Raw genomic sequence first — 26,707 nt, forward strand, 5'->3', positions numbered from 1 at the left:
AGAGAGAGGGAGGGAGAGAGAGAGAGAAGGAGACAGAGAGAGAGAAGGAGAGACAGAGAGAGAGGGAGAGACAGAGAGAGAGAGGGAGAGACAGAGAGAGAGAGAAGGAGAGACAGAGGGAGGGAGAGAGAGAAGGAGAGACAGAGAGAGAGGGAGAGACAGAGTGAGAGAGAGATAGAGACAGAGGGAGGAGGGAGGGGCAGACGCTCACCCTTCAGCCGGCCGGCGGAGCTCTTGAGCTGCAGGGCCCCGTGGTGGAGCAGCCTCCGGCCCCTCAGCAGGTCCTCGCGGGCGAACATCAGCCCGCTCTGCATGCGCATGACGGACCTGCTGTCCGTGCGCCGGTACACCTCCCGCAGCCTCTGCTTCTGCTCCTGCTCGTTCACCCGGCCGTCCACCGCCCCGATCACCTCCCGCACCAGCCCCAGGGCCTGCGTCACCGCCGCAAAGTCCTCTTCCCCCTCTGGAGAGAAAGAGAGGGGGGGAGCTTCAACTGTCATCCATGAACTTATCAAGAAATGGAGCTAAAAAAGCAATTCAAACTGATTGACTTTTAATCCTTGAGAGCAGCTAACACGTGTTGTTGTGGTTGCTACAATGTAGTGGCAAAGTTATAACACTGAAAAAACATTCCACGTTGTGAGAACATTTCGTGTTAGCTATGATAGTTGGCACGAAATGGATGGATACGGATAGGAATTGGCCAGACTGAATTGGTTTCACACTCCTGGGTGGAAAACTAGCAGTTCTCAGCCCTTAAGGTCCAGGGCGGCCTGTAGCGTAGTGGTTAAGGAAAATGACTGGGACCCGCAAGGTCAGTGGTTCGATCCTCGGTGTAGCCACAATAAGATCTGCACAGCCGTTGGGCCCTTGAGCAAGGCCCTTAACCCTGCATTGCTCCAGGGGAGGATTGTCTCCTGCTTAGTCTAATCAACTGTACGTCGCTCTGGATAAGAGCGTCTGCCAAATGCCAATAATATGATGTAATGTAATGTAATGTAATGGTTTGATGATCCTTGGGAAAAGGCCCTCCTTGCCCACCCTGCTTTAGCCCGTGTTGACCAGCAGGGGGAGCCTCACCTTTGGTGTACTGCAGCAGCCTCTGGAGCAGCACGGGGTACTTGGTGATGCGCTGGGTCACCAGCAGAATGCACTCTGGGATCCCCAGACGCCGCACCACGGGGCAGCTCATCTTCCTCTGAAAAACACGCGGGCACGCGGTCACGCACGCACCGCTTTTCGCCCGGGGAAGAGGCGCTGCTGTCTGTTCCCACACCCGCCCCAACGCGAGAGCCGCGTAATGACTCACATTCACACGTCTTAGACTTCCTCCCGTCATACTAAAGCGCTCTGTATAAAAGGGCCACATGTTGGATGTGCGCATAACCATCCCTCCGCTCATTCCGCAGTGGCCATACAGCCCTGTCCCTGACTGGCTGTTTCAAGTCAACACTTTACCTTTTATTATACACTCAGCGACCACTTTATTAGGTAGACCTGTAGCTTGTTCATGCTAAATATTCAATCAGCTAATCATGTGGCAGAATGTCAGAATGGGGAAAAAATGTGATCTAAGTGACTTTGACCGTGGATTGATTGTTGGTGCCAGACAGGGTGGTTTGAGTATCTCTAAACTACTGATCTCCGGGGATTACAACAGTCTCTAGTTTGCAGAGAATGCTGCAAAAACAAAAAAACAGCAGAGCAGCAGTTCTGCGGGCAGAAACGTGTGGTTAATGAGACAGGTCAGAGGAGAATGGCCAAGCTGTTCAAAGCTGACAGGAAGGTGACAGTATCGCAAATAACCTCTCACGACAACAGTGGAATGCAGAAGAGCCTCTCTGAACACACAATGTGCCAAATCTCAAAGTGGAAAGGCTACAGCAGCAAGTTAAATAAGAAAATAAGTAATATATGAATACATACAATACATCTATAAATATGAGTGCTCACTGACTGTATATTTAATTCTGCATACCCATATATTCCACAAATATGGAGGTAAACTGCTGCTGAATTGCACTGGGACCCTTCAAAGTTCGAAGACAAATTCATAAGTGCATTTACATTCGTTCATTTGTCCATTAGGACAGACTGGGGAGAAATGAAACTCCAGGTGAACTCTGGGATGAGCTGAAGAGCAGTTACCTTGACGAAGGCTTGGAAGCGCTTGTCTTTGGCGTGCAGCTCCTTGTAGAAGCTCAGGGCCTCTTTGTGGCAGCTGCAGAATTTGCCGTAGACCTTCTTCATGCGCTCGGCACTGCTGCCCGAAAACTGGGCGGGGGCAAAGCAGAGACGAATCAAACGCTGACAACATGGTCACGTGACAGAGCAAAGACAGGTTGAGTCTTGTGGGTCTTGGATACATACATACATACAGCCGGGATCATCAAATCTGGACCTCAAATCCAAATCTGGCCCTGGTTTTCCTTTTCTCCTGGGCAATTAACTGAACAATTAGTGCTTCTGATTGGCCAGACTGTTTCACACCTGACTCCCAGCTAAAGAGAGGGTGGGAAACCAGCCGTTCTGCGCCCTCGAGGATGCGATTTCATTATCCGTGCCGTACCAAATATGTAGCCTGTGCTGCCAGTTACTAACTTATGTAATCCAATCACCACCCTCCACAGAAAAATCCTCTTATTCTTATTATAAGTCAATTTACATCCACTTTTCACCCACAGTTTCATGAAGCCATACCACAGATTGTAAACACTAACCAGATGGTCAGGTCTGAAATATTTCTGTGCATCTTATTAATATTGATGAAGGAGCAATGGGTGATACCAATGGCACAGCTCTCAGTGAATATTCATATGCAACATAGTAGCAGAAGTAAAGAAAACAGAAGGAAATCTAGCTGACCATCTGGGTGCTGTAGACTGGATCGACCCTGAATCTCATATCAATGTAGTATCATAATAATCAATATCATTGGGGTGCATTCCTGCCTCGTGCCCAGAGCATGCTGGGATAGGCTCTAGCACCCCCCGTGACCTTGACCAGGAACAAGCAGGTTAGATAAGGAATGTATGGATATGTTTGGGACTAAATGGTTTTCCTGAATTTTCGTAATTTTAGCGGTGCGTAAATGGTGAAAATGATGCAATGTAAATTTTTCCTGGTTCAAAAGTTGTTTTCAGTAGCTTTATTAAAGGCCCAGGGGCATCATTTTATATTTTGTTTTTGAGCTGTTAATAGCAAGCTGGAGCTTTCTATTTGTGTTCCATACTGATCAAAGTAAAACTATTGCAACACAGAACATTTGCAAAGCGCAGTGACGTTGGTTTTGAAAAAAGTCCCTAACCCTGCCCCCAGAGCCCAAGGTTAGGGACTTTTTTCAAAACCAACGTCACTGCTCTTTGCAAATGTTCTGTGTTTTTTAGATACTAAAACCAGGAAGAGAATGCTGATGCGAATTCACCTTTAAAGGAATGGGTTTTTAAAAAAGAAAACCCAATAAAAAGACACCTCACCTGGGCTGCGAGGACGTCTCCGATCTCTCGGATGAGGAAGTTTCCGGAGTCTCCGCTCTCCAGCCGGGCCTCCCGCCGGCGGTCCAGCAGACTGGCCAGGAAGCCGCTGTGGATCTCCAGGAGCTCGTCCAGCGCGGGGAACACCCGCTCCACCGTCTGCGCCTCCAGCTGCACCTCCTTCAGGAGGCCCTTGCTGTACACCTCCGACACCATCCTCAGCGTGCGCACGTGGTGCATCTCCGTCTGCATCAGCTCTGCGGGGGTCGGGGCGGGAACCTCGTCAAGCTAGGCTTCTCCAGCGGTAACGTGACAGGCCGAGGGCATGGACCTTCTCAATCACTTTCACGTAAACTCTCACTTAAAATCCATGATCCATTAATACTGCAATGAATGTAATGTAGCCAAGTGCACAGGGTCTCAGGCATAGGGGAAGACCAAGACGTCCAGAGCACCAGGGCAAGCTGCGTACAGTATGGGTGGGTGTACATTTTATGATTTTCCCAGGGTTTATGATGTCAGGAGCTCGGATGCCTGAACGTCAGGTGCTGGGGCCCGAACTCGTTCTAGAAACCTGAACCCTCTGTGGTTGCACCATGCAAAGCAAGCACGCACCTGCAGACCAGTCCTCACCAGAGTCACCCCTCAGCCCATGAACTGTTCACCACAGAAATATACAAAATAGCACAGGAAACCTGAGCCTGATAGGGTCTCTCTCAGTTTGTCTTCTTCTGCAGAAAAAACATTTCTGTGCATGAAGACCACACTCATGCAAAGCCCCCAGAACAACGCTGTGTGGAACAGCCTACCAGGCCATGTTGAAGAGGCAGAAACTTTCAGGATCAGTATTTAGGTAACTAAAAACAAAGTTAGTTACACTCTCGTGGTTGGGCAATGGCGAGAACTGTTGGGCTGAATGGTCTGTTCTCCTCAGTATGTTATGTTAAAGTACGTTAACAACCGACCCTATGACCCCTGACACAGGACGTCACCCCTCCTACCATAGATCACATCCTGTCTCTTGATGGAGTCCTTGCGGAGTGGTTTCAGGTACTTCTTGTCCACGGTGAAGGTCCATGATTCGGCCTCCAGCTCCTTCGCCTCCGCCTCAAACTCGCCCATCAGCTGGCTGTCCATCATCTCTGTCCCTGCAAGAGACAGAGAGAGAGAGAGAGAGAGAGAGAGAGAGAGAGAGAGAGAGAGAGAGAGAGAGAGAGAGAGAGAGAGAGAGAGAGAGAGAGAGAGAGAGAGAGAGAGAGAGAGAGAGAGAGAGAGAGCATTAGCCTCGCTGCTTCTCCATCACCTGCGTTTAACAGACCATGGTCAAGTACATAATCGTTTTCGATTCAAACACTTTTCTGTCCTCGATTGCCTGGCACAGCTGAACCAAACAAGAGGGCCAGAAGGCGGGGTTTGTACTTTCCGAGAGCGTTTCATGGGTTCCAATACACCAGACATGCTCAGTAAACTGTAGAAAAGTATTTAAATCCAAAACAATGACATATTTCACCAAGGTCTGGTGTGTAATACTCGGCTCAAAGCTTGACAGAGATTACAAGCATTCAAACTTCCAGAAGGGAAAGGCGGTTCTGGGGCATGTACAGTAAATTCTGTTATGGTGTGCGGTGATACAGAGTCTCACAACTGAATATTGCACATGAACACACCCCATAGCCCAACTTATAGCAGTTTGTGTACACGATACAGTAAATGATGCTTGAAGATAGCAACATATGACAGAAGATTAACAAGCTGTCTTAAACAGAAGCTTTGCAAAGATGCAGTCAACAGCTCTAGTAGGTTTATGACTAGACAGTGTTGTACTCTACAGTTGACGCATTTATCCAAAGCGACTTACAGTTAAAATAAGCCAATCCCCCTGGCGCATTGTGGGGTAAAGGCCTTTTTGGGGCTACACTGAGGCTCGTCAAGCACCTTAGCCACGAGGCTATATGCTGCCTAAAAACTTAATCTTAAGCAATGTTTTGCCTGGAAAAAGTCATTCTCAACACATTTTCTTTCCTCACTTTCCTGTGTCTCAGCTTTAAGGCCGTTTATTCGAGATGTGAAATGGTTTGACAACGGAAGCAAAAGCGGGTTTCACTACTTTATCCACATGAAAGTTGTATTTTAGTTGATCTCTCTCATACAGGCAGTGCTTTAGCCCCTGTGTGAAGCCCGGTGATGCGGTGTGAGAATATGGCCCAGACGGGGGCAGTGTGAGTGTGAGTGTGGGGAGGGCGCACAGCGTCTCTCACCTTCGTCCGTGAGGGACTCGGTGGACTCGTTGGCCTTGCTGGTATTGTTGAGAGAGTCCGTGGACTGGGACAGGTAGCGCAGGCCTTTCAACGGGATCTCCTCCAACACCGGGCTGCAAACATTTTTCAGTTCAGACATACGCGTACACACAAGGGTTAGATATTGGGATGAGGGAGGAGGATCGGGAGGGGAGTATGAGAATGGGCACATCAGTGACATTAGAGAGTGACAGCTCATCCTACCTGCCTTATATGTCTCATAGGAATAGAATAGGGTTTCGCTGGAGCTGTTTATGGCAGAGTGACAGGAATGGGAATGTTGAGGAGGCGGAGTTAGGCTTGAGTGACGGGCAGGGGGATATACAGGAGGCGGGGTTAGGGTTGAGTGACAGGCATGAGGATATAGAGGAGGCGGGGTTAGGCTTGAGTGACAGGCAGGGGGATGTAGAGGAGTCGGGGTTAGGGTTGAGTGACAGGCAGGGGGATATAGAGGAGGCGGGGTTAGGGTTGAGTGACAGGCAGGGGGATGTAGAGGAGGCGGGGTTTATGACTGAGTGACAGGCAGGGGGATATAGAGGAGGCGGGGTTAGGGCTGAGTGACAGGCTCACCCTGCGATGTTGCTGATTGAGATGCTCTTGGACAGGTTAGAGCTGCTGAACGGTCTGATGCCGCTGTGTCTGCGTGGGCCGCCTTCATTCTCTGTCCGTACCGCCCACGGCCGCTCCGGCAATACTGTGGCTGTACACACAATACACACGTTATACACTTACAGTATGCACACACACACACACACACACACACACACACACATTACACATATGCACATACACACACACATTACACATATGCACACACACATATACATTACACATGAGTGTACACACACATATACATTACACATATGTACACACATACATACATGCATACATACACATAAAAAATGCATAGACATACTAATTTGAAATTAGGTTTGAAATATAACTAATTTCAACCAAAATGTGAAAAATCTAACTTACATTTGCTTCTCAAAATGCTTGAATCTGGTACAGCAACCTGCTGTTTCAGAAGCTGGGGGAACAGGGAAAGGGACTAATCTTCAACAAAATAATATGATATTATAAATACACTCATTATAGTCATATTTCACAGAGAGAGATAGAGAGAGAGATGTGTGTGAGAGAGAGAGAGAAAGTGAGAGAGAGAGGGAGAGAGAGCTCACACACCTTCATCTTGGTCTTGGTGCAGACAGGCAGCGCCGCCCTGCAGGGTTTGTGGACGTGTGCGTTGCAGTCTGACAGAAACACAAGCGCATGGCAGGCCTGGATTAGACCCTCCACACAGAACCTTCCCACTGGAGCCTCTATTAATACCCAACTGACGGGTCACACGAGGAGCAGAAAGACATCAGTCAGCGCAGATGGCGAACTGCACCGAACTGCCGGAGAGAATTCTGGGTTGACCAGCAGGTAGACTAATACCTACTGTCCCTGATAACACAGAGACCCCCCTCCACCTCAACCTTTCCTTTAAAGCTCATCAGTCAAGCAAAAAAAAGTGTTTTGAGATTACTGCAGAAAACTATATGCTATTAATAAACTACCTGGAAGAGGAACTATATAGACTGTATAGTTCCTCTTCCAGGTAGTTTATTGATACTGTATAATAGAGTAATAATAAACTACATTGAAGAGGAACTATACAGTATTAATAAACTAGCGTGAAGAGGAACTACAGTATTCAGTATTAATAAACTATTTTGAAGGCAGCCAACAGGCTAAACATATTTGTACAGAGAAGCAGCCATTTTGTGTGAGGAGACCCTATAAACCACGAAAATGTGAATCTCACAAAATATGCTACACTATTTTATAAATATATTATAAAGTACATCACCCAAATGTACTGTAAATCCTGTGAATGCACTACATACCATCGAAATACACTACAAATCACCTAAATACACTTGGATACACTTATTATGTTATTTTCTACCTCTCAGAGCAGAGAGTTGTGAAAATCCAGCACACAGATTTATTTTCAGCTGTAATACATTTTCAGTTCATCAGAAAAAAAAAACCAATACCAGCTTCCGTCTCACTCTGAAGATCGCCTGTCACAGACTTCATAGGAAATAGCCTGCTGATACTGACGACAATTTCAACAGGGACACCAGGAAGTGGTGAAACCACAGAACATCCGAGGGTGATTAGCTGCAGCAGCGTACTTGTCACTTGTGAAATGGTTCCTTCTAAAAGCACATTCCAATGCAGTTAATAAATGTGATCCTAAATATAGCCGCCTTTTTCCCTGCGCAAGTGAACACAGACTAATCACCACAATCAATTTATGAAGTATAAAATCTAGACTGTAGAAGCATAATTATAGATGATTTATAGAACATATAACAATGGTTTCACACATAATCAAATTTTCTAATGAACATAATTCTATTCTCCATGTTCACGCACAGTATTTTACTCACATGGGGTTTTGAACCAATGTTAGTGGAACATTATTGAGTCTCGTGACATTTCCAGTGCATATAGCAGGATTTTTTATATGCATAAGAAAATAGCAGACAATGGGCATCTGTATGATTCTAATGACAAGCTCCAAGAATAGCTTATAAAATCCACTCATCTGTCTTTACTCCTGTATAAAAGACACAGTAGTAAGAGAGACACCTGGTGGAAAGTAGGTAAATAGCAGGGTCTTTCTGGCTCTTACTGGTGCAGTTGAATGCCTCTTTGGTTGTGATGACTTTGTGGCACTGTTGACACTGGACGAAGGGGGCGGAGCTTGCGGCGTTGAAAAGATGTCCGTTCAGCACTCGCTTGTCTCTCTCTTTCACCTCTTTCTCTTTTTCTTTACCTCTGTTCTTTTCCTTCTCTTTCTCCTGCGCAGAAGACAAAACGAAACACATAAGTGAAATATGTTTGGAGACAAAAAACAAACAACAAAAAAAAGAGTATAGCCTGGATTCAATCAACATTCTTTAACTCGGATTGAGGAAGAAGTCTTATTTGCTATCTCAAATGCAGTTTGCAGCCTCAGAAATCACCAGAATGAACTTGCCGTATTAGGTAAGACAAACTGAGAGTAAGCAAATCCTGAAGCTACAGCAACCTGCCTATGAGATGCATTAGTACTACAACTCCCTTGTGCTTCCTGGCAAATTTCAAGACCTGATGTTGTTTATCTCATCAACCCACCATTCAGATGTACACAAATCCTCCGGTTACTTACAGTATAGTATAGCATATTAGGTATACAACAGATAGGCTGTACTGTATGAGCAGAGCAGTAAATTCATAAATATTGAGGAGAGCATCAAAAGAAAACACATCACATATTGCAATGAAAATTGACTGGCCAGACATTCACATAAGAAAACAGTTGAAAGACAAGCTTTAAAAGGCCATGTTTTTGTAGGGTACAAGCAGTACAGTAACCAAGCACATATTTGAAAAGCTGTATAAATGTTGAATGCTCAAAGCATGCAGCAACATCGCTGATTTTGATAACAACCCCCCCCCCCCCCCCACCTCACAGGAAATGTGCAATACAGCTTTTTCCATTTCAAATTTCCATCTGATAATCACGTGGAAAAGCGGCGACCCACAGGATTACCTGACCAAACACTGACTGCTAAAAAGCACTTTGCAGTGTTGTTTTAGTAAACAAGCACCTGAAATGATTGATATTAACAACAATAATTTATCATTATTACATTACTACATACGTTAATCTCTAAACGTAAAAACTTTCTATCCGTTGCAATATTCTTTACTTAGATTTATTATGACTACATGCACAACTGACAAACAGTATCTCCAAGAAGATACAACATCATACTGACTGACAAGCCGTGCTACAGCAACGCATTTGGCAGCTGTCAACAGCGAGTCAGAAATGGCATACAGGAAGCTGCAAATACAGTGTATGTGTGATGTTAACACAAAGCAAGCACGACCCCAGCGGTTTTGCCAAAGCTGCACACTTCTTGTCCGAGTTAAATGTGAAACTGCAGATGACACAAATTCTGCCCACCATTTGCAGCATAGAGGCTGTGAGCGGTAGGTAGCACAGATTCCAAAAAAACAACCCAACATCAGTATATTAAAAGCATCACTGAGCCAAACTGGCAGCTCCTTAGCACACACACAGGAAGCCAAATGCAGTATAAAGTCGAAACGGGAGTTGCTAATTAAAATGCCAACACAAACCATGAATAAAAAAAAGAAATTAACCAATTTCAGAGAGAAAACAGATAAAACTAGAGATAGAAAGATAAACAAAGAGTAGAGGAGTGAACAGAACTGTTTTTTTAACACAGCAGTAGCATCGATCTCTAAGGACTAAAGTAAAGTGTGTTAATAATAAACGAGACATCTCTGAATCTCTATCAGTCTTTGCGTGTGAATTTGAAAAGCGGATACATTTACATCCGAAAATGGGAGGGAACTATTTCCATTTTGTTCAAGACAACGCTGTAAATTGCACGGAGCCCACTGTAAACCATCCCTCTCTCATGGTTCATGGCGGTTAAGGAAACCAAAACCGAGAACACTGGTGTTGAAAAAACAAAGCGGTTTTCTCTGACGAGCTCAGAGCTGCGAAATCCACGTCTAGATTCCCCGAAGAGGGAGAAACCGCGGCTCAACCCCAACTTCCTGTTTCACTTCACCCCCCCGGAGTGTTGAGATAAAGCCTTCATCTCGCTGAAGAATCTGACAGCTCCTAGATCACCAACATCCCCACGGCAACGCAATATCAACAGCGGAACCTTCAAAAGTCAAACTACAGAGCCACTGCAACTGCTCTCCTGTCAGAACAGATTACTGGGTTTTTGAAACACTCCTACAGGCCCCGTCAGAACTTAAGACCTCTCCCATCAGTGCACTATCCCCCATAAGTTCAGGACAGTGCAGACTAGCCCCAGAAAACATGCTGGTAACAGGCTTTTGAGTGAATACCAGTCAGTTTTTGTATTGAACTGAGCTTTGTTTCCTCAACAGCAATTTAGAAGGATTTTCGAGCCCCTGATCCACAAATGGTGGAGTTATGGTTTGGACAAAGCTGGAGGCTGGTAACTGACTCTAGATCAGTGTTTAATATGTTCACCTCTGCTGTGGCCTGGCTTAGAGGCTTGTTATTTACTTTTTGAGTTTCCCCACAGGGGGTCAGTACTAGAAGGTTCTAGAGCTCACCTTGGTTTTCTTGTACATCTTGCTCCTGAGGTAGCTGAAGGTGCGCCCCACCTTGGTGCCAGACTTCCCCTCCTCACCGGCCCTCAGGGGCCCTGGAGCCTCTTCTGAGATGCTGTGCAGGAGTAGGAGGGGCCACAGTTCAAAAACACAAACTTCACTGCTTTGCAAACATACACAGGGCACTGCAAGAAGTCAAGTATTTTTGTCTTGTAATGATCCTTGACAAGTGAAATTTTCTTAAACCATTGGCAAATTGGCCAAATGAGTCGAACAGTCTCACCTCACTGGCAATATTATTGTCTATTTTGCAAAAATGTAATAAAAATAGAATTTTAAGCCTAAATGAAAGAAGAAAATACTTGAGTTGTTTTTTGCCATGTATGGGGAAAGGGGGCTACAGACACCCACAGAACGTCATTGGACATATAGACTGAGGGTTTGCAGGTTTAGAAAAGTAAAGTAAGTAAAGGACATAAGGCTCTCTGTGAAGTACATCAACAAATTGAAAGGTCTCACCTTTGTGCCAAAGAGCCAGAGACGCTGGAGAAAGACCTCATTCCTGTTAGCAAAGAGGAAAAGCAGTGATCAGAGATGCTGTAGGCAATGATTCTCACCAGTTGCTAATAACTAATAGCTCACCGTCCAGCTAATAACTGCCCCAATAACACATCGTCCAGCTAATAACTCACCTACCCGCTAATAACTCCCCAAATAACTTACTGTTCAGCTAAGAACTCCCCCGCTAACTCACCGTCCAGCTAATAACACCCCCAATAACTGACCGTACACTTAATAACTCCCCCAATAACTCACCATCCAGCTAATAACACTCCCACTAACTCACCGTCCAGCTAATAACTCCCCCATTAACTCACTGTACACTTAATAACTCCCCCAATAACTCACCGTCCAGCTAATAACTCCCCAAGTATCTCACTGTCGAGCTAATAACTCCCCCCCTAACTCACCATCCAGATCCCTCTGGTTGATGGCCAACAAGGACACGGACTTGGTAAGGGGCAGAGTCATGGAGCCATGGAGACGCCTTTTGGATCTGAACACTGCCGATATCTGTAATACAGAGCAGCAAAAGCATTCTCAATTTGATTGACATTTAAAATGACAGTAAAAGGCAGTCTCCCCAAGCTGCAGTTATGACCTATGATAGGTGGCAATGCGGTGCCATGCAGTCAAGTGAAGGTGACTGATTGGCCAAATCAAATCTAATGATTGAGAGTTGCAATTGGTTGTTTCAGGTGATGGTAATTGGCAAGTACCTGATTCTGGTGGTTGTGAACAACGATTGGTGAATTCAGGTTACTGTAAATGGCAAGTAGCCGATTAAAGTGATGGTACATGGTAATTTGTCGGTCACCTGTCTGCCCAGGCTGTTGCTGCGCTCCCCCAGGTCCGACCCCAGATCCTCTTCGGTCAAGGAGACCACAGACCCTCTCTCCCTGCTCTTGGGGCGGGGTGCGAGGCCAGGGTCCGGGGCCAACACCCGCTGTCTGAGATAGTCCTTCATCCCCACGCTGTCTGTGTTCAGGCCCTCCAGGCTATAACTGCAGCCAAACACACAAGAATGGGAGCTGTCAAGCACCTCCTAGAAATGGGCAGGCAACCATGCTGGAAAGAAACAACTCAAGCTAGGTTGTGAAACAGCTGGTAGGTGGTTAAACCAGTTCAGACCAGCTCCCAGCACAACATGATTTAGCTGGTTGACCAGTTCAGACCAGCTACTAGCTCGACATGGTTTAGCAGGTTGACCAGATCAGACCAGCTCCCAGCATGATGTAGTCTGACCAGCCCAAGCTATGTTTCAAAACAGCTTGCAGCTGGTCGAGCAGCGAGCAGCTCAGACAAGCTACCAGTACTTGCTGGTTGACCAGCTCATAACCAGATAGACCAACTTCATGACCAGCTTGGCCATGCTGGTTGACCAGCTCATACCCAGCTAGACCATCTTATAACCAACTTATGACCAGCTAAATTTTCAAGCTGGTCAAGCAGGTATAGTTGGATTTTACAGCAGGGAACTGCAGAAACTTGATGCAAGTCTTACACAGGTCTCCCGCAACACAGTTAAGGTTCCCTTCGTTCCTAAACCGGGAACATTACAAAGCCCTGAAAGATGTGAGAAACTCCATGTGAGAAGCATATAGATCACATAACTGTACAAAAGTACAGATCTGAGCTGAAATTACCCCTTTAAGGTGAAAGATGACAATATGGGATTAGAACACTTTACAAGAGGGTTACATTAACTGGCATTAACATAGTTGTTACCTAACAAAATACTGAGAAGTACAGCTTTGTTTCTGTATTAGTACATCATTAATAACTATACTAGTAAATACCAATTCATTATTGGAAATGAAAAAAAAGAAGAATTTGTTCATTTGTTACATTATATATTATATATTATATATTAATATACATCAATCCTATGGTTTGCTAATGTATACATAGGTTAATAGTTAATAAATCAAAAGTTAATCAATGAATTAATGCATGTGTATGTCGATTAATTAATGAACTACATTAGTTAATGCCAATTCAAGTAGCTTATTAGAAAGTGTGACCGAAACTTCTCTCATTCGGTCACTTTATACTTCGAAGTATCAGGCAAGATTCAGAGTTTAGACATTTAACAGTCACGCAAAGGGCCGCCTGGTAAGGTGATGTCCGTCAGCAGCTCTGTGCAGACATCTTATCTCACATCTAAATACGGAAGAAACACCAGAGGAAATGTGTCAACAAGCTGAACAGCTCAGACCACCGCCGGATTGAGAAACATGTCCAGGCCTTCCCAGTCGCAGGCTGCTATCTAACAGATACTGTACTGTAAGATATAACACTGTGCATTTTAAATCCACCACATCCTGCCTATGTTTTGAAAATACATTTCAGTTGCCAAAATACTGTACATTTTCAGAAATTTAACACACTGCAAATGTCAATTACATTTCTTTAACCCCTTTAATTAATACATTTAATTTCAAGAATGAACCATTTATGTTGTAAGGTCCACAAGAGTGGTCAAAGGATGCCAAGACCCACCACTGCCCAAGAAACAACTGTTCACTGACCAAAACACATCTTTTCACTGACAAAAACACAACCATTCACTGGCCAAAATACAACCATTCACTGGCCAAAATACAACCATTCACTGGCCAAAACAGAACCACTCACTGACCAAAACACATCAGTTCACTGACCAAAACACAGCCATTCACTGACCAGTGTGCAACGATTCACTGACCAAAACACAGCCATTCATTGACGAAACCACAACCATTCACTGGCCAAAACACAACCAGTCACTGACCGAAACATGACCATTCAAAAACGGTTACCTAAATGCAAATAGCAGTAAAGAGCATCAAGCAAAGACATTCAACACCTTGTGAAAGGAAGCCCAACTCACCCTGAATCTGGCTCGGTGACGTAGATAACTATATCCGTCATTGTCACCATAGGAGGCAGGGAAAGGTTGTCATAACCTACAGAGGCCTGACATTGTTGCACACCGACACTCACCCTCTTTCTCTACCTATCTTTCTCTCTGTCTGTCTTTCTCTCTTTCCCTCTTTCACTCACGCACACGTACACACAACAGAAGCAAACAAATGGCAAGTTTCAGACTGTCACAGTTAAACTTGAGCTGAAAGCAAAAAGGGCGGAGGAAACACACACACACTTAACCACACACACATACACACACTCAACCACACGGACACGTAGTCACATAGCTTTTCTAACACCTTCCTCCTTTACAGCTGTATTTTCGGGGGTTTTGTGTCAAGCGAACAGATCGTATATAGACAGGACACGCGTGGCACTGAGTCAGCACATTGTTCACACAACCAAAATGAGCAGAGCATAAGTTTTGTATAAAGTACCTGAACAAAGTTCCTATACTGCCCACTGTATACTACCTCTATTTGGTATTGGCCATTGGAGACAATGTTTACCATATAATTTACATCACATTTATAGTTTAACCATTCAGCAGTATATGAGCTGCCAATCAGAACCTGAATATCCATACAGACAGCCTGTTTAGAAATGAAATGTAATTTATTTATTTCCTTGTCTATTCCTATATCCTTGTTTATTTTACAGCCTGTTAATAACCTAGTATTTACTGAGCAAATACCAGGTACTTACTAGGTAACTCTTTGATTGTTTTGGGTAAGTACTATGAAGCAGGCTGTAAAATGTATTTGCATAGTACTTACAGATGGCTTCCTGACTTAACTTTGTAGCACATACCACTGAAATATATCCTAATCAGTAGTTACCTAATAATTACTCAGGTATCTGTATTTACCCAGTAAATACTAGGTATTTAATGTAAGATAAAGCATTACAAAATCTATTATCTCTTTATCTCATGTCAAAATAAACACTGTGAGAATGAAAGAAAAAGTGTGATGGCACAGGATGTAAGAATCTGTTTGTTCATGTGTGTCATTGCTTTAGCAGGAGTAACACAGCCAGAAATATGTATATTGTATGGATCGGTCAGGCCAACAATCAGAATGCTCTGAATTAGCCCATCTGGGCGACATTAGGATCTGTAGCTCAGTGCCTGTTCACAATTGAGGCCCATGGATAAATGGCATGCCAGTTCATAACAGTACAACATATATATTTTCTAAAGGGAAGAATTCAGAAAAAGCTTGAGAGTACCTTCTCCGCTGAAATGTTGGGATTCGTTTCGCCAGACTCCCAAGGGAGCTGAAAATTATGGATGAAAAATGATTAGAGAAGACGTGAGAGATGTGTGCTCAGTGTACTATAAACTGTATTTTTTTTTTTTGCTGTTCATAATGCTGCTCTTAATTTTGTTTCTGCGCAATAATATATTTTTCAAAACTTTAGCGTGGTCAGGGTGTGGTCAGGGTGTGTTCAGGGTGCGGTTTGAGTGTGGTCAGGGTGTGTTCAGGGTGTGGTTTGAGTGTGGTCAGGGTGTGGTCAGGGTATGGTCAGGGAGTGGTCAGGGTGTGGTCAGGATGTGGGCTGAGTGTGGTCAGGGTGTGGTCGGGGAGTGGTCAGGGTGTGGTCAGGGTGTGGTCAGGGTGTGGATTGAGTGTGGTCAGGGTGTGTTCAGGGTGTGGTTTGAGTGTGGTCAGGGTGTGTTCAGGGTGTGGTTTGAGTGTGATCAGGGTGTGGTTTGAGTGTGGTCAGGGAGTGGTCAGGGTGTGGTTTGAGTGTGGTCAGGGTGTGGTCAGGGTATGGTCAGGGAGTGGTCAGGGTGTGGTCAGGATGTGGGCTGAGTGTGGTCAGGGTGTGGTCGGGGAGTGGTCAGGGTGTGGTCAGGGTGTAGTCTGAGAGTGGTCAGGGTGTGGTCAGGGTGTGGTCAGGGAGTGGTCAGGGTGTGGGCTGAGTGTGGTCAGGGTGTGGTCGGGGAGTGGTCGGGGAGTGGTCAGGGTGTGGTCAGGGTGTGGTCAGGGTGTGGTCAGGGTGTAGTCTGAGAGTGGTCAGGGAGTGGTCAGGGTGTGGTCAGGGTGTGGTTGGGACCCACCTGCGCAGGCCGGTCTCTGCCTCGCCCTCGTGGGTTTTCGCAGGGCCCCAGCTGTGTCGGCGGAAAGGGGAGGGGGAGCGTGCGGGGCAGCGCAGGAGGGAGGAGCGAGCTGGCACCTCCGTCAAACGGTCCTTCTCCTCCTCCTCCCCGGCTCCTGCTGTGCCCGGCCGCTGCACCTCCTCAGAACTCCAGCTCCTCCTTCCCCCCGCACTGCAGTCAGGGGCGGAGCCAGGAGGCCCCAGGCTCGCAGCGTCCTCATTGGATGAGCAGGAAACAGACACCTCGCTTGTGCTGTCCCCCGTCATCAACTCTACCTCCAGCTGCAGACGAGAGAGAGAGAGAGAACAAGGCCGTCACCCACTGAGGCTAAACAGGCCTGTCGTGTGGTACAACTGTAAGGAATGTGCACTTATCGTTGTGAGGCCAGGGGTTCGATTCCCTGCTGTGGTACTGCTAGCTGTTACATACGAAACAACACAGTGAACCTTAACTGAACCTTAAATTGCGACGTAGCATGGCCCTCAAGAGGCGGCAGAGGAGAGCGGAGCCTGCAGTTTCTGCCAGGTATTCCAACATTCTGAAGAACCGTTGGAATACTTCGGCAAATGCGAAAGATGAGGACGTTCGGGGTCCCTCCGGGGGTTCGGAACGGAGCGTTCCTGAGAGCCGCTGACATTTTTGCCGCGGCCATAACGCTAATCCTGAAAGACAGGCCGGAACCTTCTTTCCAGCGCAGCGTCGCTGTGTAACCAGAGAGCGGTGTGCTCGGGGAGCAGACCGAGGGCCCAGTCGTGTTCATTAAAGCCGGCTGTTGGCTTTCGGGCGCTATGGGGACGAGCGCCAGCCCAGAACGCCGCTACTTAACGAGCGGACTCTGGCTTTACGATGGGCAGGGCCCAGGAGAAAGTTCCAGAAGGAATGACTCAGTGCAGAGCTCACGAGGCACAGGAAAACACTCGCGTCTCGCAGCGAGCGTTCCTCCTCAACAAAACAACTGACATAAAAAAAACTGCACCCATGTCCCTTAACTCGGCTTGAGGTCACATGACATCATCATGACACATGAGCTCTGACATCATTGTCTACCTCGTCGCGAATAATCAGTGTTCCATCACTGTTCTGTCATTCAAATTGCCAGCGGCTCGCACACAAACCTCCTGTGTCATCAAAAGGAGACAGGAAGAACGTCTTACTGATGTTTTTTGATGTTTGGCTTGTTTTGGTGTCCAAAGCAGTCATGTAAAATCAAAACCGTGTTTGTTTCCAACTAGGCAGGAGATCAATATTTTTTCCGCGACCACTTGTTTGAAAAACACAAAACAGATAAAGGCAGCCATGCCAAGCCAAGATGAGGACTTTGAGGAAATGTCACCAGGACACCTCCTTGATTGACCATCACCTACCCTCAGTAAAAATAGCGTGACCTCACCTTGGGGAATGCGCTGTGCTCCCCTGTGCCCGCGGTGAAGAATCCATCGGCGCCGCTACCCGAGTCTCGCCTGGCAGCCGACGAGGAGCTTCCCGTGCTCAGAGGGGTCAGGCGCGGGCAGGATTCTGGGATTGAGAGAAGGGAGTGGGGTCAGGGGGTCACCTAAACTAATTCCCTCTTATTCACACTACTCCCTAACACATGGGAAGCTAACAAACAAACACTCTTTAAATGAACGCAACCAGGAGAATGGGCTACACACAACGTGCAGTTCTTAACACAGCTAAGGATACATGGTCAATGTGACACACAGCATAGCACACAACCTGAGACAAGCCACACAGGACATGATTTCAAAGGGAAAATTAAAATAATTAGGCTTCACAGAGACACATACCCTGCCGAAAAGAATAGCTTGTTAGGTTTTGAAACAGCTGGTAGCTGGTTGACCAGCAAGACCAGCTGCATACTCAACATGGTTTGACCAGCTCAAGCTACAGTATGTTTTGAAACGGCTGGTAGCTGGTATTTCAAGCTGGTAATAGCTGGATTTTACACCAGTGTACACATCTCTCTGAGTTTACCTGGTGGCTCAGAGCTCTGCTTCTCCTCCTGAGGCAGGGCTGCACAGAGCTGCGAGGGGCAGAAAGAGTCATTCTCTCTGTGGATCTGAAAAAGAGGATGAGAGAGAGAGGGGGAGAAAGAGGAAAGAGAGGGAGAGGAAGAAAGAGAGAGGAGGGAAAGGGAGAAAGGGTTGACAGGATGGGAGAAAGAGAGAAGGAGCAAGAGAGAGAGGAAGAGAGGATAAGAGACAAGAGGAGCAAGAGAGAAAGAGGGCGAGAGAGAGGAAGAGAGTGAGAAAGGAAGGAGAGTGAGGGAGAGGAGGGAGAGTGGGAGAGTTGGGTGGAGGAGAGCAAGGGAGAGAGAGAGAGAGGAGGATTAAACTGAGACCTGCACCTCTGTACCTCTGCAGGAACCATATTTCTTGCCACAGACAGCACTGCAGGCTCTCATTTTCACAGGCTTTCTATTAATCTCACCCGGCTGTGTGTGGGACACCGGGAAATCCGGGGAAAAACAATGACTGAGACAGCGAATGGGCGCACGCTCACTCTGCGTTTATATAGTGTGTGTGCAGCTGTGCACAGTGTGTGTAGGCACGCTTGTCTGCGTGTCTTTCTGATCGTATGCATGTTGTCTTGTCAGTCTCTAATGAGTATGTGTGTGTGGGTGCGTGTGCACGTGTATGAGAGTGCGTGTATGTGTGTGTGTGCGTGTGTATGTGTGTGCATATCTTAATAAACAATTAAAGTACCAGCCGTTACTGCAAACCGTAACAGAACTAGGTTATAAGTAGCTTCTAGTTTTTATATTTGGAAGTCTAGGCCGTGTGCACAGGCTAGTTTGCAGAGGTCTCCGGCTAATCGGGCTGGCTAAATGGAGAACAAAGAGTTTCCACCATTATAGGCAGTCGCTGCCTGGCAGATCTCCCGTTGCAGTAACGCCAAATGAAACACAAAACCACTGTATACGGAGGAGAAGATGTTTCTCGTTCCCATAATGTTTCCTGTTGGTGCAATTGAGATGCAAATGTTTATCCAGCAACTTAAATATATGTGGACCCTTATAGTGAATTTTATAAATGTGGACCTAAATAAGGAATTCAAATATGTTTCTCTGAGAGAGAACGCGTACATGACTGAGAGACAGTGTGTGTGTGTGTGTACGTGTGTGTCTGTGTGCGCATGTGTGCGTGTGTGCCTGAGAGAGAGAGACAATGCGTGCGTGTGTGTGCGTGTATATGCGCGAGTGTGTGTGTGCGTGCATGTTATTTGTACATCCCTTTCAGTTAAAGGCAATCACAGTGACTGCCCACAAACACTAACCCATGTCCAACACTGCTGATTAAACCCAACCACACGCATTTAAAATGGCTGCCGGCAGCATTAAACTAAACTGCTCTGCCATTAAGCAGCGCTGCACATACCAGCAGCAGCCCAATAAAGCTTCCTCTGGCCACAGCGCATTATAAACTGCCTCAAACAGAACCAGCCCATTTCACAAAACCTGGCCCACACAGCCCTGCATAGAGCGGATGGACCAGCCACTGATCTGGAATCACGACTGTTTCAGACTGATTTGTAGTCAATGCTGTTTCAGACTGATCTGGAGTCAGTGCTCTTTCAGACTGATCTGGAGACAGTGCTCTTTCAGACTGATCTGGAGTCAGTGCCGTTTCATACAGATCTGGAGTCAGTCATACTGATCTGGAGTATTCATCACCTTTTCACAGAAAGCCCACTGGTAATTCACATATTCTCTATGCACTTCTATTGAGCGCACAAGTCCGCCATCTTCCCAGGGAACTGAACAACAAGCTGGGGTCCTGCTCATCTTGGCTGCTAAAAGTCCCTCTGCACCCAGTGTAAAGGTTGAGGGGGCCAAATGCATTCTGCTCGAATGCCCAACCAGGCCTTCTCAATCTAGCTTTAGTTGCTAAACAAATCCTTTGCTCTACATCTCAGCTGACAATATGAAGAGAGATGGGTACTCTGCACTGCTGGTAAGGAAGCAGATGACTCTCCTCACTAATGAACTGCACCGAGGTGCTTCAAAGTAATGAAAAGTACTCTATGAATTCCAGTCATCCAAGTATTTTCCCAGCTGGATAATGCAGGATCTTATGAGTGTGGTGCACAGGCAGACACTGGGATCACAGTGCGAATTTGAACCTTCGACCGTCGCACTCTCACAGAGAGAGAGAGACTACTGTCCAGAGCTAATTGGCCCGAACTGAAAACCCAGGTTCCCCTAGCGACAAGGTTTGTTTGTAGACTGCAGGTAGACGCCGAGTTCCGTAATGCAGGTTTTGGGAAGGAAACTAAGCACTGACAAATGCCCTGGATATGAATATGAATAGGTTATGAAACCAGGTCCTGTGCGAGTACTTTAATATTGAAATGAGAGATGACTGGTTGAGTTATACAGGTTCCGGGACAGGTGCTGCTGCTTATGCAGCGCGAGACCCCGCGGTCACGGCCGGTCCTCTCTCGAGCACAAAACAGGGAAGCCGCCGAACACTGTCCCAGTGAACAGGAGCCGCTCCGGACTGGAGAAAATGGCAGACACGCTCAGAGAGTTCAGAGTTGGGCCTGAGCGAACGCTCACCAACATCAGCATGGATATCAGCCTGCGTCTTCCCAAAATCAGGCTCCGCTCCGGTACGAGAACATCACGTTCGGTTCCAAGCAAGAAGTCTGTACAACTGCAGCGAGCGGGCGGTCCAACTGACCGTACTTGGTTGACCTTGCGGGCCGTATGAACTCGACGGAAGCTGTTTGAACAGAACAGGGCAGCTGGCCGTGACGCGAAGACAGAAAAAGCCCGAAAGCCACACCCCCCCCCCACACTTGTTACCATGAGAACGAGAACAGACTGTGACGCGCCGCGTCAGAGCGCTGCGAAGTTATCGTCCGCTTCTAATCAAGCAGCTATTTTATCAAGCTCTCTCGCACGGGCTATTTATGGGCCGAGGAATAACACACAGCCCAGACCCCGAAATACAGACTTATCCCCGCCCAATTCCCCGGCATTCCAATCAGCACGTTGCTATGACGACGCGAGGAATGACAGGAAGTTCGCTGATACACAGACCAAAGCTGCCCTCCGTAAGAGAAGTAAAAATCACACCCCATTCTCCAGACATATGAAACAAACAACCCATCACTGGCCTAAACACCTGCTTATTCTGGGGGTATATGGTCTATCAAAACTGCCCACTTGGCTACACTGCAAAAGAGTCTGTCTCGCCAAGCATTTCAGTCTTTTAATGAGATTTAAAATGTCATTTTATCTCTGAAGTAGAGAATATTAGCTTGTTTTTCCTTACTATTTACTTGACAAGTTAAATTTCTGACACTATTGGCCAATTTTGACATGAGATTGTCTCACTTAATATATTTCCAATATATTTCTTATTCAGCAAAAAAGTAATGGAAATAAGTTTAAAGATAAATACTTGTTGCCATCAACTTATTTTTTGGGTGTTGTTGTGTATCCACACTTCTGACGTGTGTTATAGTGCGGATTCTTCATTAATATGAGCCTTTGGGTCTTTGGCGGAAAAGAACACTCAAACCATATGAAACAACACAGCATGTTGAACACAATAGCCATTTCAGGAGAAGGGCAGTGGTCAAGCAGACAAATTTAGACCTCGAGAACAAAGCAAATGTCCTGTCCAATGATGTCAATATTCAAATGAAAATGCAAATAGCATTCAAATGACACTCAAATAAGACACGCCCCCCCCCGCAGGGCCTGGTCTGTTCCGGCCAGCAGCTCCCCCAGGCAGACAGGTGTAAACAGAGTTAGAGTGAGACAGAGTCAGAGCCAGAGTCTGCTGGCTGGGGGTCAGAGAGCTGGGAGAGGGGCTGAGCTGTGTGTGTGCACCAGTGCTGTCTGCGAGGAGAGGTTTGGAGAGGCTCTGCACCCAGAGAATAAGCTGTGTTTTCCAAAAAACTAATAAATCAAGAAAGTGGAAAAATTACACACACACATACATTTGCATACACAACACTCCCCTCGACACACCCACAGCCACACACATATATATGCACACACACCCCCCCTTCCCCCACACACACAGACTCAAATTCACATGCACATACACGCACAAACTCAATCTCACTCATGCACAAACTCAATCTCACTCATGCACAAACTCAATCTCACTCATGCACAATCTCACACTCACACTCACACTCACACTCACACTCACACTCACACTCACACTCACACTCACACTCACACTCACACTCACACTCACACACTCACACACTCACACACTCACACAGATTTGGGTACAGATTGCAGGCGCTCAAATGAGCCTCATACCTTTAACAGAAGCACATCCACAGCTCCCTGCTGCTTAGCGTTCAGTGTGTACTTGCGCTTGTGTCTCTCGTACATCTCTCCTCAGAAGCACAGAAACTTGCAGGATTCCAGCATGAAGTCCTCCCTCTCTCCCCCTCTGTCTCTCCCTCTCTCTTAAGTTTCTCACACTTCAGGAAACTAGACGCTCTCTTTCAGTCTTTCACATCTGGACAGAGAACTAGTCTCTCCAAGTCCCTCTCCCACACTCACTCGCTTAATGCCCTCCCCTTTCTCTTTCTCTCTCTTCTCCTGCCTCTCTTGGCCCATCCCATCCCTGTCTCCCTCCCTCCCTCTCTCTCAGCCTCCCTCCCTCTCTCTTCTCCCTGCCTCTCTCCCTCCGTCCCTCTTCCCTCCATCTTTTAGCCAACCTCTGTTGGCTCAGACAGACAGCACAGGCTTTGTGGGTGACAGGTCCTCAGTTATATAGTGGCGAGTAACAGTGTAAACTGAATTAGCTCTTAACATACTGAACAGCCAATTAGACTGCCACATTCTTTACTCAATACTTTCATTCAGTGAATTCTTTTTCAATCCGTTTCAAAAGTACTGTATGTGCGCAGTGTAGCGTGCATATAATGCAGGCACAATGAAAGAGTATGGTACTATACTTGTGAGGACCTCAGACCATCTGAAATACAAAGGCTAGTCGTACGCTATTCAGCAGAGGTCTACAGCGCAGTACAGGTGGGTCCATAAATGTATGCAGCCTGTAGCGAGTGTTATATAAATGTGTGAAACATTAACCGGTTCAATTGCAGTGAGAGTCCCCAAACACAAGGTGGGCATTTCGCGGGCCTTGAGCTCAAAAAATGTGGAAAAATCTGCCTTAATGTGTATCACACACACTGGCACCGGGCCAAATGACTACTACCCAATAACTACCGGCATCAAATGGGAAAGCAACCCCCAATTGGCTGACGAGCAACTGCCTGTGGTTTCAGTGGTCAAGGCCGGCTGATAGACGAATGAAAATGCGATTTCAGCGCAGAAATCCCACGCTGCCACAAACCCCCCTTGACATCTGCTAGAAACCATCAACTGACGAAAACAGCTGGAACCATGGAAACCGTTTCGAACACTCAGAAGAGTGGGATACGGAAAAGGGGAAGGGCTGTTCCCACCACCTCGAATGAATGCCCTAAACCCACAGAACAGGCAAGAAACTGTGGAAAACCAGAGTACAAGCCAAACTGCCGTGGTTAATTTAGGAGAGAGAAACAAAATAAGAAACACTGGCACTCTGACCAAAGCAGTGCTTTCTGAGGAAACCATACACCAAATAGCTGATGTTTATGAAGCATGAAGCATGTTTGCTACCCTTAACCACAATTCAAAATGGCCACTGTCAATGGAAAGGAGTCAGAACAGAACGATGCTTGCCGTGAGATTGCGTCAGAAAGCCAATGCCAGGGACTGCATTTTTCCACCCTTCAGGAGTCAGACCTGGCTCATATCACACTATTCCAGAAACTCATTTTATTCCCCACGTTATTATTGGGCTCAAGTGCTGTCATACGTGCTGAGCTTCTGACAGTCACCTGCCTCATGCCAAGGCTCATACCAGGGGAACGGGGACTGACATTCCCCCTGAAGCTTGCAAGCTCTAGTAGTTACCGGGGGTATTGCAGCTTATTCAGCCCAAAAAGCAAAAAATTCAAAACTATACATTTACCCATAAAAATGCTGATGTGTTGGACAGGACCTTTCATTTTTCAAGTTTCTTCACAATGAACAAATTACTCGCCAGGGACAATTTTTTCTTCTGAACCGCACAGAAAAATAAATAACAATTTTTCTTTCCTATTCATTCCTTCATGTTTAGGCACCCAGTGTTCATGCTCTGGTGCCAAAAAATCCCCATAGTCAAACATGACAGCCTCCATGAACTGGCTTCTTGAGCCATTGAGCAACCCTCATAGGAATACATGGAGCTGGTAAGCGGAAGCTATCTCCAGTTCTTACACATTTTTTCTTATACATTATACATCTCAAAGGCTAGATTACACACACACACACCATATTGTAGGTGCAGATTGTGAGCCAATGCCAGGATATTGCACTGACAGAATAAACCAATCAGCCTGAACATGCCTGAATTTACATGGAGAAATGGACCAATAATTCATCATGCATAAACAAACAGCCAAAGAAATTAATTCGGCTGAGTTGAATGTTTTTCATTTTATACTTAAAGTCAGTTACTTAAGAGTTATTTTCTGGCCCACTACAGGAGCATCTGCAGTCAGCCATTTTGAGGCTGTGTGTATATTGTGTATGTAACAAGGACATCAGCATCAGAGCTGGCTCTAGGTAGCCCAAAACAAGGCCCAAAAGGAACCAGGGAAACCAATCATGGACCGGGGAGGGGGGTTGCTGAAAATGGACCAGGAACCAGCACAAGAACAATAGCATCACAAAAGCTACTCGCACAATTAAAATGCCTTTATGCCAGCAACTGGTTCTGATCAACTTACTGTAGCAGGGTGATCAGATTAATTGCCAGTTTGAAAATTAAGCCAGTCAAGCTGGTCAAGCTGGATATCAGCTGGTCAACCAGCATGGCCAAGCTGGGGGCTGGTCTGTACTGGTCAACCAGTTAAATCATGTTGGGCTGAGAGCTGGTCTGAACTAGTCAGCCAGCGACCAGCTGTTTTAAAACCTAGATTTAGTTGTTTGTTTTCAACAAGGCACCACTAGCCATTTAGCCAGCTGCCAATCATGAAGTTACTTTGTAGAGAATATCCACACGGAAGAGACAAGTTGTGCCAGCTCTCCGCTTTACCAATAGCATACTTCAAATGCATCATTTTTCTATTCATACATTTAAAAAAAATATTTATCTTCTGGTTGAATGAACACTTGACTTCACTGCATGAAAAAAAACAATTTTGCAGCCAATTTTGAGTCTTTAAAAAAATATTATTCCTTGTCAGTGTAACAGTGCTATTAATCTAAAATGAAATGTCAAAGAAGCACTAAAACCTGACTGGTTGGCTAAACCTGCAGGGCACAGACATACATTCTCTCTCTCAAACATACGCACGAGTATGCACACACACACACATACACACTACCTTGCTCTCTCGCTCATACACACAGACACACACTCTCTCACACGCACGCACACACACACACACACACACACTCACACTCTCGTACACACACAGACACACACTATCTCTCTCGTGGACACGCATACTCTCTCATACACACACAGACACAGTCTCTCTCTCTCTCCCGCATACACACTGAGTTCTGACACATTTCTAATGACAAAGAGAAAGGCTGGTTTCACACTGGTCAGTGCTGTATGCCTGCCGACACTAAAAAGAACACAGCTAGAAACCGTTATACCATAAGTACCCACAAGGGGGCATTTGAGTGAGACAAAACAGTCCATCCTCACAGACTGCTCCTGCTGCTGCTTCCAGGCCCAAGAAGAAGTGTTTCTTAATCTATTTTCTAAATTGAACACTCTCCTTTTACTGTCCTTCTCAGGTCGCTGCAGGCAGTACTCTCACATATTTATTACTCAGCTTTTACTCAAAGCTCGCTGTCAGTGTACAAAACCAGAAATGAAGCCCGACAACACCATTTTCCAATTACGCCCATATACCCCGAGTCCAAAATAATAATAAAAAAAACCTTTCATTTCACATTTTATGTCGCTATTGTCCTCAGTTATCGCCTTTATTACCACACAGTAAAATATACAAAATGATTATTTTTCCCCAGACCAGTGAGCGGTTTGAAAAGTGCGAGGCAGCTTTTGAGCGCTACCACAGCAGGGCCATTCAGCCAAGCCAAGCACGGCGACGGTATCTGTGTTTTTCTGCAGATAAACACGCACACGGCTGAATTCAACAGA

General features: G+C 46.1%; 1 protein-coding gene across 4 annotated transcripts in view; it reads right to left on the reverse strand.

Moving 5' to 3' along the window:
* Positions 1–26,707, reverse strand: part of LOC133111183 (A-kinase anchor protein 13-like) — a 44,806-nt gene that overhangs the window by 12,122 nt on the left and 5,977 nt on the right. For 3 of the 4 annotated variants that reach the window (XM_061221345.1, XM_061221344.1, XM_061221343.1), the window contains exons 3-20: positions 18,489–18,573; positions 17,905–18,029; positions 16,476–16,795; positions 15,641–15,688; positions 12,318–12,504; positions 11,911–12,013; positions 11,459–11,501; positions 10,943–11,054; positions 8,460–8,628; positions 6,956–7,023; positions 6,749–6,800; positions 6,341–6,470; positions 5,732–5,844; positions 4,475–4,621; positions 3,477–3,730; positions 2,149–2,274; positions 1,081–1,198; positions 212–463 (exon numbers count right to left, since the gene is read on the reverse strand). In XM_061221345.1, coding sequence (XP_061077329.1) covers positions 212–463; positions 1,081–1,198; positions 2,149–2,274; positions 3,477–3,730; positions 4,475–4,621; positions 5,732–5,844; positions 6,341–6,470; positions 6,749–6,800; positions 6,956–7,023; positions 8,460–8,628; positions 10,943–11,054; positions 11,459–11,501; positions 11,911–12,013; positions 12,318–12,504; positions 15,641–15,688; positions 16,476–16,795; positions 17,905–18,029; positions 18,489–18,573 — 2,452 coding nt within the window. Of the gene's footprint in view, positions 1–211; positions 464–1,080; positions 1,199–2,148; positions 2,275–3,476; positions 3,731–4,474; positions 4,622–5,731; positions 5,845–6,340; positions 6,471–6,748; positions 6,801–6,955; positions 7,024–8,459; positions 8,629–10,942; positions 11,055–11,458; positions 11,502–11,910; positions 12,014–12,317; positions 12,505–14,372; positions 14,585–15,640; positions 15,689–16,475; positions 16,796–17,904; positions 18,030–18,488; positions 18,574–26,707 lie in introns of those variants that run through there. The other variant, XM_061221346.1, reaches the window with a different exon arrangement.

This window comes from Conger conger, chromosome 15 (genome assembly GCF_963514075.1).
Source record: "Conger conger chromosome 15, fConCon1.1, whole genome shotgun sequence".
NCBI lineage: Eukaryota > Metazoa > Chordata > Actinopteri > Anguilliformes > Congridae > Conger > Conger conger.